Genomic DNA, 17,760 nt, shown 5'->3' on the forward strand with positions numbered 1-17,760 from the left:
ACCCTCTGGTGGTCAGCTTAGGTGGAGCCTAATGCCACAGGAACTACGCACAGTGTCGCACACCATGAAGCCTATTAAATCATCTCTGGCAGTGGTACATGTCTAGCAAGCAGGTGCCTTGACGTGGGCGCCGTTGTTTGGTCATTCATCTCAAGGGAAATGTTGACATGTGCAAAGAAACGTTGAAAACGTGAAACGTGAAAATGGTATGCCCCCCTCCCCCACAAAAGAAAGAATAATACCCAACACTGTTCCAATTGATCTATTAAGAGATTTGTAGATGGATCTCATGAGATTTAGTCTCAAGCTCGAGACTAATACCTTTGATTGGTTTCCTACTTTCAACCTGTTTTGGTCATGTCATTAATAAATAGATTAAATCTATTGAAACTAGCAGATCCACAAGCTCACGACCAGGCATTGTGAGCGTGTAGATCAGATAAGTTTGCCATTTTATAAAAAATATACAATATAAAATGTTTGTACAACCGACAGAAAGGCAAGTGTGACCAACAATCTATTAGAACATATATAATAGAGAACAGGAACAATAATGCTGTACAGGCTATGTACAGCATGGTATCAGAAATCTTACAGGTCTCCCCATTATTAACTCAACAAGAGGCTCCTTTTAAGATATTCCCTTCCCTTCTACACAGAGAATGAGCCACGGCAGACACACGAGTGGTACATGATCATTACAGTGTAAATGAAAATAAAAGTTGGGTCATCTATTGCCCACAGAAACATCTTCAGCACATGAAAGCATCCTCCAGCTTCCCCTCATTAGAAACCATGTTACGTGTCACTCTGACTGAGGATGGTGCCGACACTGGAAAAATAAGCGACTACAGCAGCACTGTGGGTTGCATTGGGACCAGTTTATTGCTGTCAAACCCACCCCACCGCATGTTAAAACATGTCCATTCTTCTCCAGTTAACACTTGAAAAATAGAAATATAGAAAAATACTTATATATAGTATATATACAAGAACATTATACATCTTCCCGTGGAAACAATTCCTGAACACGTACACATACACAATGATTTCATGAATGGGAGGGATAAAGAGTTGAAACGGTACCATTCAATTGAATTCATAGTAGGTTCAGTACTATAGACTATAGTGTCAGTGAACCTGAAAATAAGTGGCTCTGCCTGTTTGACATAACAGTGTAGTGGTTCATGTAGTGGACCTAATGAGAAGTCAGGTACATGGCTGTGGTGACGTCTTAATCTCACCAAAACATAAAAGGGTAAGAAAGAAAAAAAAAGAAGAAAAAGAGAGATAATAATAATCAGAAAGCAAACTATGCTCTTGTGAGAGGTTCGAATTGCGATTGTTCATGGGTGATGTCAGAGGTGGCAATGGCTGCAGAGAAAGTCCTTTTATGTCACATGGACAGCCATGGTAGAGTCTTACATCACAATCATGCAGTGGAAGGCTACCTATTCACCGTTATTTAACATGAGCCATAATAAATGCAGCATGTCTTTGTGTCTTATAAGTAAGTGACTTAACATTTCTTGTCCAACTCTTTATTCTTGAATGTTAATTTGTACTAGATAAGCTTGGCATAGTACGTGATTGTAGTATAAATTACAACATCATTTGAACTCCCCGAGAAGAGATGCTGCCTAAAGTAAAAAAATAAGAGTAAGAACAAGATGAATATTTTGACCAGTCAAAAAAGGAAAAAAGGTTGTTGAATATTTGTTGAAAATTATAGTGGAAGAGTGTAGTGCCTCAACCCTACACTTGTCAAGTTTGACACGTGCTGGCTTATCAGTGTATTACAAATAATTGTCACTGTCAGTCATATGTTGCCTGTGGCCTTCCTTCCACACTCTGTTTCACTGTAGTGCTCTGCCAACATCCAGTTTGGCACAAACCATAAACTGGAGGGACCAGTCACTACTCAGGAGCCTAGATGTAGGGTTGCACAATTAAAGTATATAATAATAACAACAACAACTACTGCACTACTATCTGTTGTCAGAGTACTTGGAGGTCTATGGCATCAGTCATCTGTGAGGCACAAAAGATCTCCGTATTTGGGCATAAAGGGACACAGACACACACAGACACACACACACACACACACACACACACACACACACACACACACACACACACACACACACACACACACACACACACACACACACACACACACACACACACACACACACACACACACACACACACACACACACACACACACACACACACACACACACACACACACAGAGAGATTTCTGTATTCATTCATAGATACGATTCTGTACCATTAGTTTCACAACCGTTCCACATACAGGTGTTGTAAGTATTTTTGGCAACTTCTCCAAAACACTATTAAATACCATTTTAATCGCGAGTGGTGTCGGCCCCTGACACTCACACCACATCGACTTAGGAACATAAATACATTATGTATTATGTATGTTTTACCATTCGTTCCCCATCGATAAACGCTGTAATGATACAGAGCTACCAGTAAGTGTCACCAAAATAAGACCACTGACATGAACGTTACACAGTATGGCTTCTATAGGATATTTAATCTACAATATTGAGAGAGATTTTTCTCATTTTATCCTAAAATCAGATTCTAAATATAATCCCAATATATATTTAAGAGTAAAAAGGTCAGTTTGAGCAACAAAGTTAACATCTATCAAGCTAAATATTTTATCTTGATTTTGTGCCACCAGAAAACTATACGGTCTATTCAAGACTTTTTTTGGTTTGCTAGTAATCAGATAAAATGTATCTCATTGCTTAGCAGTGAAAGGTTATACGGCCTGATGAATTGAGGGCCTTGGCCTTTTATTTAATTAAAAAAGCACTCTGGTTACATTAGATTTCTCCAAATCTAAAATAGAAATGTAAATAAATCAAATAGAAATGGCAATATTATCAACAACAGGCAAAACAAAAACAATTGTATTCATTAACTGGAAGTTGCTAATTGTGCTGTCACTTAACTGCGAGCTGCATTCAATCTAATTAAAGAAGAAAATACATTTTTACCTAAAGCTTAAGAAATTGTGCATACTGGCTGACCTATCTGTGAGTAACCATCACGAAAAGACCTTGAGTTTGCCAAGGATTCTTTTCAGGCAATCTTTCACAGCATGACATTTTCAATAACATAAAGACTCATAATGGACACCTAAGTGGTTCAGTCCAACATAACTTACATAAAATTGACCTCAACATCACACTCATACTTCTTGTGCCATTCTGCACCTTTGTGAGATGATAGAATTCAAGTGGCTTGCGTAGGTGAGTGGTATAATTTGGTACTGTGCTAGTATGATGTAAGTGGTGACATCATCAGAATGTGTGGATTCCAGCATTATGGACATTATCCCTAAAACATATAGGGCCCTATTTTCACCAGTGCCTTACCCTTACCCCTTATCTGTAAACTTCTTTGCCTTTTTTTTTTTTACTTTTTTGAAAAACATTTTAAAATGTCAAAGTTCAACTAGCTGACCTACATTGACATGTGAATTTGTGGAATGTCTATTTGAACTAGCCTATAAAAAAAAGAAAAGCAAAACAAAAAAAAAGCAAAGAGTTTAGGGATACGGCACTGGCGAGAATAGGGCCCATCGAGTGTAAAAAAGCCCATTTATTGCCCTTGAGGAGAATAGGTCGTTGTGTACACTTATCAGTCTCTGCTCACATGAAGGCTTGTACTACTCGTCGTCTTTGGCTGATGTGTCATGGCTATCCTCTGCACTCTCTTCCTCTGGCTGCTGGCTGTTGGCCAGCTGCGTTTGGCTGTTAAGAGAGTTCATAACCTGAACCTGCTGGAGCCTTCTGGTCAGCTCTGCGTCACAGGCCTGGAGCAGCCCTGATGTCCTCTCCTCGTTCCAGCCCAGCACCTGCGCCATGACTGCAGGCCCCTTGGTCACCACCATCTGGAGACGGATAGGACAGAGTCTTATACTGAACACCTGGAATGTGGATAAGGTTAGTGGTCCAGCACGGATGCAGTGATTCCACTTAAACTGTTGACATAAACTGTTGACATAATCAAGTTTTCCTTTTTTTGGGGCGGTGTGGCTATTAGTTTTAGGATAAAATTAGAAACTGATTCTGCACACTGTTGTTTGCGCCCACTGTTTATTGTATATCAAAGTTTCAATTCCCAAAGGACTTTCATCAGGTGGTTAATGCTGTTTCTAAAGAATACTATCTTGTGCCTTTTTACAGTTGAGAGATAGTTCACTGGAATCCTTATCCTTAATATGAATCGACAAACTACACAGTAACTAAATTGTTTTAGCGGGTTAGCCACTATGGATAAAGGAATGTATAAGAAACCAGAAATGAATAGTAGCCTACCTAAAATAATGATCACTGCCCCACATGAATACCCCAGAAAATATACCAGACTGTTTCACGATTAACCACAGTAGTTGTCCTTAGATCACACAATGAAAATTATTTCACTGCTGAAGGTTTGTATTATGTGCACAAAGCAACTTTTAAATAGCTTGTTGTTGATTTAATGGGGTACTTCAAGGCAGAAAAACAAAAAAACAAATGTGCACGCTTTTCTGCCATTTACTGACAAAGTCAACATGTCGCAGTATGTTAATTTTCTTCCTCTTGAACCAGACTGCAGACTATGGAGTACAGTGGCACAGCCCCAGGTTATAACAACTTGTGCAGCGGCAGCCTTAATTTGAAACATAAGTGTAGCCTGCCCACACTGGCAAGTGCAATTATAATATCAAAGTGACTAAATAAAATAAGAACATCAGGGAGATTTTGTACATAGATGCATAATATGTTTGTTGAGCCAGAATGTTTAAATGGTAAACACTGTCATATTATTCAGTGAGTGCGACAGTCTATCAACGTGAACTACCTGCAGCTCCTCAGATGAGAGTCTGGTCTCCGGGCTTGTTTTACCCTTGAGCACCATCAGTGTTCTAGAGATAAATCCAGACACCGAGTCCACCTCTGTCCCGTCTGGAACATCCATGTCACCACCCACTGTATGGAATAAAATGTGTTATTTCCTAGTTTCATTTGTTACTGTATATGAGTACCTGTAATAGCAGGGGTCAGCAACCTGTTTGAAATGAAGTGCCATGTATTTATTTTCTAGATAGTCAGTGTGCCAAGTCAGCATACATTGTAATGACACCCCCATAAAAATTCTGACATATTTTGATTGTCAGGACATTGTTATAACGATCAAAACTCACCTATCTCCCTGACTCCCTCCCCAGTCAAAGTTCAGAATTTTAATGAATGTATAATTATGTGCAGGATGTAATTTTCTGCAAATTAGGTGACTCAATTTCATTTACCCACATTTAAAACAATATTTGATTTTAAAATCCTCTCTCTTACACTTCTGCCAGTGTGCCAGTGATAATCCTCCTCTGTGCCAATGTTAGCACCCCTGCCTAAGGTTGCCCCCTGCTGTATAGTATCTGTAGACGGTGGCATTTGCAACAATGGCTCCATCTAGTGGCAGAACTCTACTTTCACAATGACAATGATCAAAATTCCACAGAACTTGTTTGAATACAATAATAAGAATAAAAAGGCAAGTATTAACCATTATGTTTTTCAACAAGTATTTTTGTTAATACTGGAGTTGCTTGTTCAACAACACATAAAAATAACTCATCACTGGTGTGTTAATTTGAAGCGTGCTAATTACAGGCCCACACAGCTGACAAGAAGACATATTAAAGATTGAATAGATGCTCGGAAGTGTACCTAGCTAGCTCTGACGGTATAGCGCTCACCAGTGAATCACAAGGTTACGGTTTCAATCCTGTGCACTGCCAACTCAGCATATGAGTAACATGGCTTGGGTAATGAGGTAAGTACTGGGAGTGGGAGCTGATAGTAGGAGTGGTGCTTAACCCCAGAAATCCATCTACAGTACCAGTGGTCTTACTGGTCTAGCACCTTGTAAACAGGATAAACTCTTTGTTACTCAGCAAATACAAAGAATTAGCAACTGACTTAAGTGACTGACCAGGGGCGTTTACCATACATTCTACAAGGTCTATTAGTGCCATAGAGTAACTTTACAAGAATATACTAGGTATTTCTATAGAGGTTCACAACTTTCTCTTCCATACAGAGAACGGCTGCAATATAGACTGCAAATAATGCACTCAATTCACTAATTTTATTGTGTATAGGGATGAATATTTAATGTCTCGATTATTGTGACCAATGAATTTGCGATTTACGCCATTATAGCGATCAAAATACCATATCCTGGGGCGGAACATTTGCCAAGAAATAGCAGTTCTAAAAGCTCACAACGCGTCGCAACAGATCGGCTATTTTTTGGAAAAGAGTATGTTATTTCCAGGTCTGATTTACCAATTATAGAGGTGAATTGATCCCAGTGCATAACGAAGGATACTTTCATGATAAATGTAAATCCCATCCCTAACCCTGTATCTACGTAACAGAGTTACTACCATCCTGGCTGGGCTCTGTCTGTTCTCCATCTTCTCTCTCTACAGTCCTGAGGTAGAGCTCGAGCAGCTGCTTGGACTGTCTTTCCTCCTCTTTGCGGTCCAACACCCTCAGGAGGGTCTCCTGAAGCATCTGGACCTTCTTCTCCTGGAAGCCCAATTCTGAGGCCAGCTCAGGGACAGGTCTTTCCACCAAGATCTGGAACAGACACAAGAGACACAAGTCATACAAACCTGCAGCTGATCGTGGTTTGATTTGATTTTGGTTAAATAAACACAATGTATAGAATTCAGGAAAATGGTATGATGGATAATGATCTAACCCAGTAGGCAAATGACGACTGATGGCATTTCCAATAGGAATGTAGCTTATCGTCTTTTCCAGATTCTCCCCAGTTCTGCACTGTTCAGTTGAGCATCATTTACAATATTGCTTGGTCCATTATTTGTTATGCACGTACTGTATATGTAGCAGAGATAGCCCAGGTGAATGATGTGGCCAATCCTTCCCATCTATACTGTATGGAAAGCAATAACCACGGGCCCTGATTGTGTGGCAGTGGATAGGTGTGATCTATTAGGGGTGCCATGGTTGCTAAACCAATACCATAATTCTGGACAGCATTGGCTCAAGAGGTAGAGCCGGCTGCCTTGGAAGCTCGGTATGATCCTGTAATGTAATGTTGAACAGCTGTCCACTGCTCCCAATGGGTAGGATAGATTACATACAGGACAAATACTAGGTATTTGCAAACATACTTGCAACATAATTTCCGCAACCCATGTGTTGCATGCCACAACTCCACTCTGCCTAGTGCCCACATATTCCTGTTTCTCTTCACGTTCACTGTCTTGGCATTTTGAAATAGTAAGGCCCAAAAATATCAATTAATTATCTAACCTAACGTTGTCTGAATGTGGTAGTCATACCACTGAACCAGATACCTGCAAGTCTGCCTCTGACATAAGGATGATGCTGGCGAGGTCCTGTTTCAGCTGCTGGGCCAGTATCTGCCAATGCTCTGGTTCTGCGCCGTCCACACGGTCCATCTCCAAAAGCACAGAATCTCTGGCCATCCAGGCAGTACCACCATCGACTACAATGAAAGGATAAAACTTTTAAAGAGCACTGCATATAGAAATATTGGATAGATTAGATAGATACCAGGCTTTATTATCCCAAGAGGGAAAATCAGTCGCCCAGAGGCGGCACAGCAGGTAAGGTTACAAAGTTACAGGGAAGTATGAAAAGAAAAAAGTACTGTTGTGTACAGCGGAGGGGGGAAAAAAAGCAAAAAAAGAAGAAGAATCAACAATACAGAGCAGTCATGAACTTAGCTTATGAGCAGTTAAGGTTACAAAGTTACAGGGACGTATGAAAAGAGAAAAGTACTGTTGTGTACAGTGGAGAAAGAAATAGCAAAAGAATTAAGAATCAACAGAACAGTCATTAACGTAGGTAAGAAAACAAACAAAAAAAGTGTAGAGAACAGTCAATGCTAAATAAGTGTCATGTCATAACACAAGATTAATAGTTGCAACCTTAGGTCGCAGTTTAGTATGTGTACCGTCACAGCTTGACCGTATCTCTGTCTGTCTGTCACACCTGACACTGTGGTTCCCCTGACACATCACTGTGACATCAGACGCTCAGAGCAGGGATCTCCATAAATAGGCATAAAAGGCTGACACATCACTGTGACATCACAGTGATGTCAGATACTCAGAGCAGCTGGGATCTCCATATATGGGCATAAAAGGGATCTCCATATATGGGCTTGAAAGGGATTGTATTGTATGATGATGTCAGACGACAGAATCCACATAAGGCCAAGACAGATGGCCAAGACAGATGGCGAAGACAGATGGTGCGACCTCGCTTTTCGCCCTTAGGTGTCTTACTGGCATAATACTACTTATCAATGCAGTGAAAAAACAACAAAGTGACCCTATTTTAAAAAAAAAAGTGTCCATAACAGTCAATGCCATATAAGTGTCTCACTGTTATGTCAAACACGGGTAATAATACATAAATAAAAATACTAATAGTGCAGAGCCAAATAAAAGTGTCCATTGGTCAGTGCAAAAAGCAAGAGAAGTGACATGTGCTCACAGAAAAGCGGCACAATGACATTCCTAGGGAAGGGTTCCTTCCTTAAGAATGTCAACAGAGGACAGAGTCACAAATATTGGTTGGAAGTGGTCTGATTGCTCACACAGATGGGTATTCTTACTTCTGCGAAAGGGCGACCATGACTCTTGTCCTTGCAAGAGCATGAACTTCGTGTTTCTGGGTAAACACAAAAAGTAGGACTCATCTTCCACTATCGTCCCATCATCTTCTAGGACAACTGAAACAGGGGCATCGGGGCTGAAACCAAGGAACTCACATCCTGTGGGAAGAACATTGATAATAAGAAAGTACTTAATCACGTGATAGCAAATTCTATAGCACACAGTTTATTTGACCTCAGTCAATGTATTTGCTGCTCAGAGTTACAGCCCAAAGAGTAATTATGCACACTACAGTGAGTGAACACAGAAAAAGATTTTTTTTTTTTTGGGTCGTCAGATACGATTTTAGATAATTGATGATGGTTTCAGGACAGGCCCACAGGCTTCATCATGAAAGGTCTTGTATGGGCCACGCCTGGGTGACTATAGCATTCTACAGTAGGTATGAACAGGACAGGTAGGGAGGTATTGCATGCATGATAAGTTTGAACAAGTTTGAACACGGAAATAGTTGCAATATATAGGCATAGCACACACTTATTTTAAGAGGTAACTTAACAAAGCTAAAGTTTAAATTGTAAAGCAGCATGCTAAACTGGATTGAGGCTTTGATAAAGTGTAATAACTCATCAATAACTCATCGAAAAGATAGTTCTACAAACTAGCTTAATTCAATAATTTAATTCCGTTGAGCAGCGTTACAAACCAATGAAAACTGACACGGCTGTTTAAGACTGTAAGTACATGATTACGTAGTTAAATAAAATAGCTCCAGTCCAGTCCTCGCACCTCAAACAGTCAATCACATAAATAAATGTCTCTTAACGTTAGCCTTTCCTAAATTAACTCACCTTTTATCTTCAGCTGATCCAAAGAGGGCACAACCAATCCATATGATTTTTGTCGTGTGAAATTACACACCTTACAAGGTTTAATTTCTGTCATCCTACTAACAATAGACAAAGGCTAAAGGTATGTATAAAGCATAGAGAGGTAAGCAAGACTGAAGCTTTGCTTTTACCAGGCTTTCACTTCACTCCCATGGTTCACTCCTGACAAATTCGAATGCGGAAGCGCCGACTGGTCTATGGGATCATGGGAAATGTAGTTTGTTCTGTGGTCAGCTGGGAGTTCTCCAACTAAAACGATTACTACCGACCAGCGTGTCTCAAACAGAGGTAATAAACGGTGTACACTAGTGTGCTGTGCTGTGCTGTGGTGTGTGTGTGTGCTGTGGTGTGTGTGTGTGTGTGTGTGTGTGTGTGTGTGTGTGTGTGTGTGTGTGTGTGTGTGTGTGTGTGTGTGTGTGTGTGTGTGTGTGTGTGTGTGTGTGTGTGTTTATATATATATATATATATGTATATATATATATATATATATATATATATATATATATATATATATATATATATATATATATATATATATATATATATATACATATATATATATATATATATACTTATTATTAATTTATTTTCCCCCTGAGATTATTGATTACTACCGACCAGCGTGTCTCAAACAGAGGTAATAAACGGTGTACACTAGTGTGCTGTGCTGTGCTGTGGTGTGTGCTGTGGTGTGTGTGTGTGTGTGTGTGTGTGTGTGTGTGTGTGTGTGTGTGTGTTTATATATATATATATATATATATGTATATATATATATATATATATATATATATATATATATATATATATATATATATATATATATATATATATATATATATATATATATATATATATATATACTTATTATTAATTTATTTTCCCCCTGAGATTATTGATTGATTGAATTGATTGAAGACTTTATTAGAAGTTTGCATAGGAAAAGGTACAGTTTCATGACGGTACAGTTCACTGGTACAAGGTCTACTAAAAGGAGATCCATGAAAAGACTAAGCTTATTTCCACTGGAAACCATTGAAGTATCTCATATATGACTTTCTCATTGCTGTGACTTTCTCATTGATGTGACTTGAAAACAAAAAGTTTAGAAAGCACTTTTATTGACGTTTCTAGCATTCTTCTATTATTACCGAAATACTTTTTTGTAACTTTTTTGCCAAACAATGTTACCTGTCCTGTTTGTTTGTTTGTTTGTTTGTTTATGTCGTAGTTCAGTTCAGTCTGTGAGTTCAGGTCAGGAAAAGCAATAGATCTGGAGCAGGAAACTCGCAAGATGGCATCCACTGATCAACCTGATCCTCCAACAAAGGTCTCCTACATTTCTGCTCGTTTGACATTTCATTTCACACACCCACCAAAGAGGACAAGTTGTCTACTAGAAACGATTACCCGATTCTAGTGATCGACAGTATTTGTAATGTGTGGATAATGTGCTAGCTAATACACAGGTTAGCTTGTTTAGCTAAGTTTAGCAAGCTAGCAGCCAAGCACAGTATAAAAAGTTGTCAGTGTGGTGGTTTTGACAAGTGGAGGTGCAGGGGGTGCAACATCATTAATAAACGTACACAGATATCCACCAGTACTAATAGTAACCTTAGTGGTATTATTCCCATGCTGTAACGTTATGGGCTAAATATCACCCAGAGGACAGGTCGGAGTTAGCTTGCCTGAACTTAGCTAGCCTGAACTCAAGTCACTCGATGGTGCCAGTGCTCTTCTTACACATGAGGGATCTTCTACGTTTTTCAGCCCATGGACCCCCGCCTTAGCTGAGAGAGAGATGAAGCAGAGAGTCTGAGACCCCCACTGAATATTGTATAAAATTGTGTTGCAGATAAAACATTTTCATAGATTGCTTCATAGACTTGTTTGACAGCACTATCATGTTGGATTCATGTTCATGTATTGCAGAAATGTTAACCACTTAAAATCCGTCAAAATCAGTAAAAACTTGACCTTTCACTCTGTACTTGGTCTAAAGTTCTCCTCAGAATATGAATTCTAGGGCTCAAGTGGTTAAATAAAAAATAATTTGGCGGCCCCCCCTGTAGTTGAGGAGGACCTGCCCCAGTAGGGGTCCCTGACCCCCTGTTGAAGACCCCTGTTGCACATTGAAATGATGACTCGAGTGTTAATAATTTAACTCTACTCTGTACTTGGTTACATCTGTCAATGTTACAAATGGATCAATTAACACTGAGAATTTGAAAATAATTGAACATTTAAAAAAAAGAAATAGGCCTACCTAGCTCTGGTCCAATAGAACAGTGGTTCTCAAACATTTACATTTCAAGGTCTTCCCTTAACTTTGACAGGTCCATTTGGTTCCATTTGTATAATGTCAGAGTTACAGACTTGTAAGGGTCAATTTGTTTGCCCTTTTTCTCATTCACCCAGAGTGATTGCCCACCAAACCGAACTTGAACGTTTTGTCCACCAAAATGAACAGTGGTTGCGATCTGCTCTATAATAATTGTCCTGGATGTGAATTGTGTGTTTGAACGGGCTTGAGTGGCTTGAGTAGATAATTATGTACGTGTTTGTGTGAGTGTTTGGATCTTATTTGATCTTATACCTCCATGCTACCATCAAATGCCATTTACAAAGTGCTCAAATATAGCATACATTCAACACACCAAATGAAGGCATTTAAACACATGACTTAAATTAACTAACACACACAAACCTCAATGAATTTGAGCACTACTGGGACACACTTTTGATGTGAACACTGCACACTCAAGCAGCCCTCATTCACGGTCAGTCTCTCTCTCCCTCTCTACACACACACACACACACACACACACACACACACACACACACGTTTGTAATGAAATACATTATTAGTTATAGTTTGTGAGCAAACGGACTGCACCTCTGGGAGAAAATCGTGAGAGCTCTGGGCAAAAAGTTTTGCGAATTCACCCAACTTTTCAGGACGAACAGACTCGTATTTATTTAGACCCCCCTAAAGGAACCTAGAGAGTCCCTGGAATCCACTTTGAGAACCACTGCATTAGACGCTATGGACCAGAGCTATACTTTTACCTTATTTCAGAACATTTCCCAAGGCATACATTTATGCATTATTCTTTCGCATTCTGGAAAAGATTGCCAATTTAACATTCAGGTGCCCACTGCCCAGGCATGCCCATATGTTCCTTCAGGTTTCCATGTTCACAGTTCAGGGTCCACTCTTCATAATGATCCTGAGGATTTTTTACTGTCAGTGTCAACACAAGCGTTGACCCTACAATTCCAGAACCTGACACTAAACATCTAGCTAGCACATCTCATCGAGCCAAGAACCTAATGTTTGGATGCTACATGAATAATGCATTATTATGTTAGCTCAGTGGTGTTCTGGTTGTCACTGTATGTTGCTTTCAGAATTTACTGAATGTCTGTCCGTCCGCCGTCTGTTGTCTGTCTGCATGCTGACATCACTGATACTAAACAGTGTTGCCACCATGGTAACAACTGTATGCTGAAACAATGACAGGACTAGTCTTCATAATTCAGTGACCTTATGTGTGATTAGTTTTGTTACTCACAGTAGATGTTGAGCAACATGACAGACTAAGCTAATGTCTGGTTTGACAATATTCTTCCCTTTATGCTGACTTGAAACTGTGGCTCCCAAACATTTTAGCACGTAACCCAAAAGAGAAATTCTACCGGGACCCAAACTAGTGAAAATAGCCGATCTACAAGCTCACAATGTGTCGCTTCGCGCAGCGTTGAGAGCTTGTAGATCGGCTATCTTCACTACTTCTTCATTATTATTATATTTTATTTAAGGAATTTCTTAGATGTATTTGTCCATTTGAACATGTATAAAATATATTTAATGAGCGACCAGGAGAGACGGGGCCGGCACCCAGGGGGTCCCCGTGTATACATGTGACCTGACGGTCGCTTATCTCCTGATTAGGGAGTCTTACTGGTATATTTTAAATGATTTTCCATCTTTTGAAATATATATTTTATTTTTTGTAGGTAAATACATTTGAATTTTTACTTGAGTCGTGACCCATAAAAGTTTGTCCATGACCCACAAATGGGTCGCAACCCACTGTTTGGGAACCAGTGATTTAAATTCTTTAAATTATATCTTTGAATCATTTGTTTTTAATGACTACACTATTATAAATGTTTCTGTACCTCCATGCTACTGAACATGTAGTGTAACTGAGTAGGCATATTAGATTAAATGGAAGAAGAAATATATACTGTACATAATTGTTATTAGCATTAATAGCACTTAAATCTAGAAGAGGAAAAAAAACAACAGCCTGTTTTCTGATTTGTTATTCTAAGTATTGATTTACAGGATGTAATTCACACTGCTCTGTTGTAATAATGGACCAGCACATCCTCCATGCCTCCAGTAGATGGCGATCTCATGCAGTTGTTTGTTTGTGTCTCCTCAGCCTGGCCTTCCATCTGGAAATGACACAGTGGCAGTGGCTCCCCCCAGAGATGCACTGGTAAGGCTTCACCTTCTAAATCAGGGGTGGGCAACTTTGATGATGGAGAGGGCCACTATATTTCCACCTTCACTCCAGAGGGCCACAATGCATATAGAGTCAAAAATAGCAAAACTAGCCGATCTACAAGCTCATGCGACGCGTTTTGAGCTTGTAGATCTGCTATTTTTTGCTAGTTTTGAATTGGAATCCTGAATTATCTTTAGCTATTTTTGAATTGGAATCCTGAAAAGTTAAAATTGTATTTAATTTTCAATGCATTTATATTTTCTTATGTTAACTTTATGAACTTAAATACTAGTACATTGTGAATAAAAAATACTAGTACTAGTCATTAAGATACTAATATAGATTGAAGTAATTAAAGTGGGTCATGTTTGCATTTTTGGAATTGTAACAGCTGAAATAAATAATACATTAGTATTCGGATATCAACCAGCGGGCAGCATTAAGTGAAGGTGAGGGCTGCATGTGGCCCCCGGGCCACCAGTTGCCCATGTATGTTCTAAATGAACCAAGTCTGCATGGTTAGCTAGCCAGACCATTGTTCTCAAAGTGGGTTCCGGGGACCCCCAGGGGTCCTTGAGGGAGTTCCCAGGGGTCCCCAGCTAAATGATAGTTATGATTATGAACCAAATGGACCCTTATTGGTATGTAACTCAGAGAGTGTACAAATTGAACGGCTCCATTTGGTTCCATTGGTACTCTCTCAGAGTTAAATTAACATTGATTTTACTATATAAATTGGGGTCTCAGATAGAAATACCATTAAATGGGGGTCCGTAGCCTGCATGACAAACTGGGGGTCCTTGAAATTAAAATGGTTGGGAATCACTGCTAGAGCCGTAATGAGTACCACTGAGCTAGACGTCATTGATCAGGATATGCAGTTCTGACGTCCAGAAGCATTATTGTAGGTCCATTACGGATGATGATGATAATACTATCTGAACTCAAATATGCCTATAAAAAGTTAACAAATTCTTTGTCATGTAATGTTAATAACCATATTTGGACATTTATTTTTAGTCTCAGAAATAGGGAAGATAACTTTTAACTGTTCAAAATGTAAACCAACGGCATACAGTATTGCTGTTGGGCAGAAGCCTTGTTTCTCGATATTTAAACAATATTTTTTGTATGCTTATATTTATGTGTATAATGCTCTACTTCAGTGTCTTGCGAAAATAGCAGATCTACAAGCTCACATTGTGAGCTTGTATATCTGCTGCTTTTGTAGGTCACCTTTTTAAGTTTTGAAAGTGGTTAAGTCTGTCTTTACTTTGGGTTTTATAAATATTTAACCAATGAAACTTGTAACTAAATAACAACATTGGAACAAATACAACACAGGTTCCGCATTTCACTTCCTGAAAAGTGAAAAGTAATTTGGACATACAAGGTTTCCACCCGACAGCGGCGATATGTGCGACACATTATTAGGTTACTTTAGAAGTTCCTAATCATGCTGTTGATTAACTACTTTCTATTTCCTTGCCTGATTGGATGTGTGATTGTACTGTAGTTCCCTTTAAGATCAAGTGTATATGGCTTCCAATTATCTGGCAGTCACTTTGGCACCACACTGACGTCTCCTAGCCATCTAATGAGGGGCTACTTCATGTCCCCTGTCTTTAGAGAATAAATAACACATACTGTACTGTACTGCAGTACAGAAAGACCTGTTTGAACTGTCGTTGTGACTGCTTCCGAAGTAGTTTGAATAATTTTTGGCATAAAGCTTTGAGTGAGCCAGGCTTTTCAAAGTATGCACACTATTCTTTGTTCATATTAAATGGCCCTGCAGAGGCCAGACTGCACTAGTACACAAGTAGTATGTGAGTGTGCATTTAAAGAGGCCAGGTTATTGGTATGAGTTAACGCAGTCGGTTAACAGTAATCCCTTTTGAAAAATGTGCATAATACAGTACATGCACTGTCTTACTGTATGTGGTGACAAGGATAGTAACCAAGCATGTCTTATTGCTCAGTGGAACGCAACACATTCTCAGGTGCGTCATCTTCAGAAGATCCAGGTTAAAGCCGAGCGAGCCGTACACAGTAAACGCCTCAGCGTTCATTTAACATGTAGCGTTTTACAAATGGGACCAAATGGAAAATTGCGGGTGCATTTGGTTACATTTGTACACGCTCAGATTTACAAATGGATAAATGAACACTGAGGATTTTTACCGTGTATTATTCAGCTTACGTACATGTCTCAATGTCATTCAGCACCATTCACTCCTCACTCTCCCCCATCATCCCTTCATGCCAAGGCTAATTTAATCCTGGGGCTATTGATTGTGGGAGCATTCTCCGAGGCTTTCTTTCAATTTACTTCAATTTCATCATCCCAGTGCGCTTCAAGACTGCCTCCTCAAAAAGGGGAAGAAATTCTTGTTATGAAGGTCCTGATTCCAGACTGGCTGACAAGTCCCCCTCCACTCTCCCACCTCCTTCCCCTTTATTTCTCCTTTCTCTTTTTGATGAGCTGCTCTTTCCCAGTTAAGTGGATTATTACAGTAGGGATAATTCTTGTCACTTGGCATTATTTGGATGAGGTGAATAATTGAAATTTGTGTCTGAAAGGATTTTATCTGGATGAGAGGAAAGGGACTGCTGGCAGGGGTTGGCGAGAGGAGTGTGTGTGTGTGTGTGTGTGTGTGCGTGCGCGTGCGTGCGTGTGAGTGCATGCGTTTGCATAACATCTATGTGCACAGACGCGCACTTGCGTGTGCGCGTGTTGCGTCGGACGCGTAGATGTGTCAGGCTGGGGACACCAGTCATCTTAACAGGTTCTGACTCACCTCGCGCTGATCAGCAGGCCCGGGCTCACCGCACAGCGCGGCCTGTCCTTGGTGGCAAGCCGGCCCTGCTCTGGGGCCCACACTGCCACTCCCACTCTACCTCGACTGCCCCCGTGAGGTCAAGAGGGGCACATTTGGAAGAGCAGTAAGGGAAGAAGCGTGAGACTGCTTGTGATGTCGGATGCTCCTTGGTTGACTGATGTACCAGTCACTACCAGCCACTGATGTTGCCTCCAGGGCTGCTCTCTCTTCACCCTCTACCCTCTTGCATTGTATCTACCCCCAGCCACCGCCACTCTTCATCACTGCCATCTCCCCATTACCCCTCCCTCTGTCTGGCTGGTGCCCTAATCTCTGTGCTCCTTCTCTGTGCCACGTCACCGCCTTACTCCCATCCTGGTACCCCCCACTAGTTCACCTTTAAAAGCTACCAGTGCCAATCACTTTGTCTTTATCTCCTTCTCAGTGTCATTGCTTTAATTAATGATATATTTGAGGTGGGAAAAATGTTGCACAAATAAAAACGTGGCCTGATTGGGGTATAAGACAGCTGAAACTCAACATGAGGCACACAGGCTTCAAAACTCAACTGTGTGCTAATATCGGGCCCAATAATTTCACAGATGTGAGTTTCCTGAGGCAATTTGTCCCTAATTTTAGCGCTGAACATTCTGCATAAGAGGCATAACCCTCTGCTGTTAAATGAGAACCAGATTGTCTGTGTTGCATACTGAGTTGTGCGATCGCGATGTGGCTCCATGATGTGTGGGTCTGCAGCATCCCGCCAAATTCTAATTCAACAGGGCACCCCTGGCAGAATCAAGTCACCCCTTTTACTCAC

The 17,760-nt window shown here is 40.2% G+C and overlaps 2 protein-coding genes across 3 annotated transcripts in view; one reads left to right on the plus strand and one right to left on the minus strand.

Moving 5' to 3' along the window:
• Positions 1 to 2,815: 2,815 nt before the first annotated feature.
• dffa (DNA fragmentation factor, alpha polypeptide) lies at positions 2,816 to 9,853 on the minus strand. The gene is made up of 6 exons (XM_080734008.1): positions 9,563 to 9,853; positions 8,711 to 8,869; positions 7,422 to 7,573; positions 6,480 to 6,675; positions 4,892 to 5,019; positions 2,816 to 3,935 (listed from the first exon to the last, which is right to left on the minus strand). Exons 1-6 carry the CDS (start codon positions 9,654 to 9,656, stop codon positions 3,711 to 3,713), a joined length of 954 nt encoding a protein of 317 aa, XP_080590134.1. The 5' UTR covers positions 9,657 to 9,853; the 3' UTR covers positions 2,816 to 3,710.
• The window catches only part of pex14 (peroxisomal biogenesis factor 14), a 72,913-nt gene continuing 58,935 nt past the window's right edge, over positions 3,783 to 17,760 (plus strand). The window contains exons 1-3 of one of the 2 annotated variants that reach the window (XM_080734006.1): positions 3,783 to 3,987; positions 10,830 to 10,928; positions 14,053 to 14,109. In XM_080734006.1, the coding sequence (XP_080590132.1) occupies positions 3,907 to 3,987; positions 10,830 to 10,928; positions 14,053 to 14,109 (237 nt within the window). In that variant the 5' untranslated portion in view covers positions 3,783 to 3,906. Of the gene's footprint in view, positions 3,988 to 6,646; positions 6,726 to 10,829; positions 10,929 to 14,052; positions 14,110 to 17,760 lie in introns of those variants that run through there. The other variant, XM_080734007.1, reaches the window with a different exon arrangement.

The sequence above is a fragment of the Nannobrachium achirus genome, assembly GCF_963921795.1.
Source record: "Nannobrachium achirus genome assembly, chromosome: 9".
NCBI classification, from domain to species: Eukaryota; Metazoa; Chordata; class Actinopteri; order Myctophiformes; family Myctophidae; genus Nannobrachium; species Nannobrachium achirus.

Coding starts and splice junctions, on each gene's coding strand:
- dffa (XM_080734008.1), bottom strand. CDS start 9,656: ATGACAGAAATTAAACCTTGTAAGGTGTGTAATTTCACACGACAAAAA. Junction 6,676..7,421: donor TGTCAGAGGCAGACTTGCAG/GTATCTGGTTCA, acceptor TGTCTGTTCCAG/ATCTTGGTGGAAAGACCTGT. Junction 3,936..4,891: donor TCTCATCTGAGGAGCTGCAG/GTAGTTCACGTT, acceptor ATCCGTCTCCAG/ATGGTGGTGACCAAGGGGCC.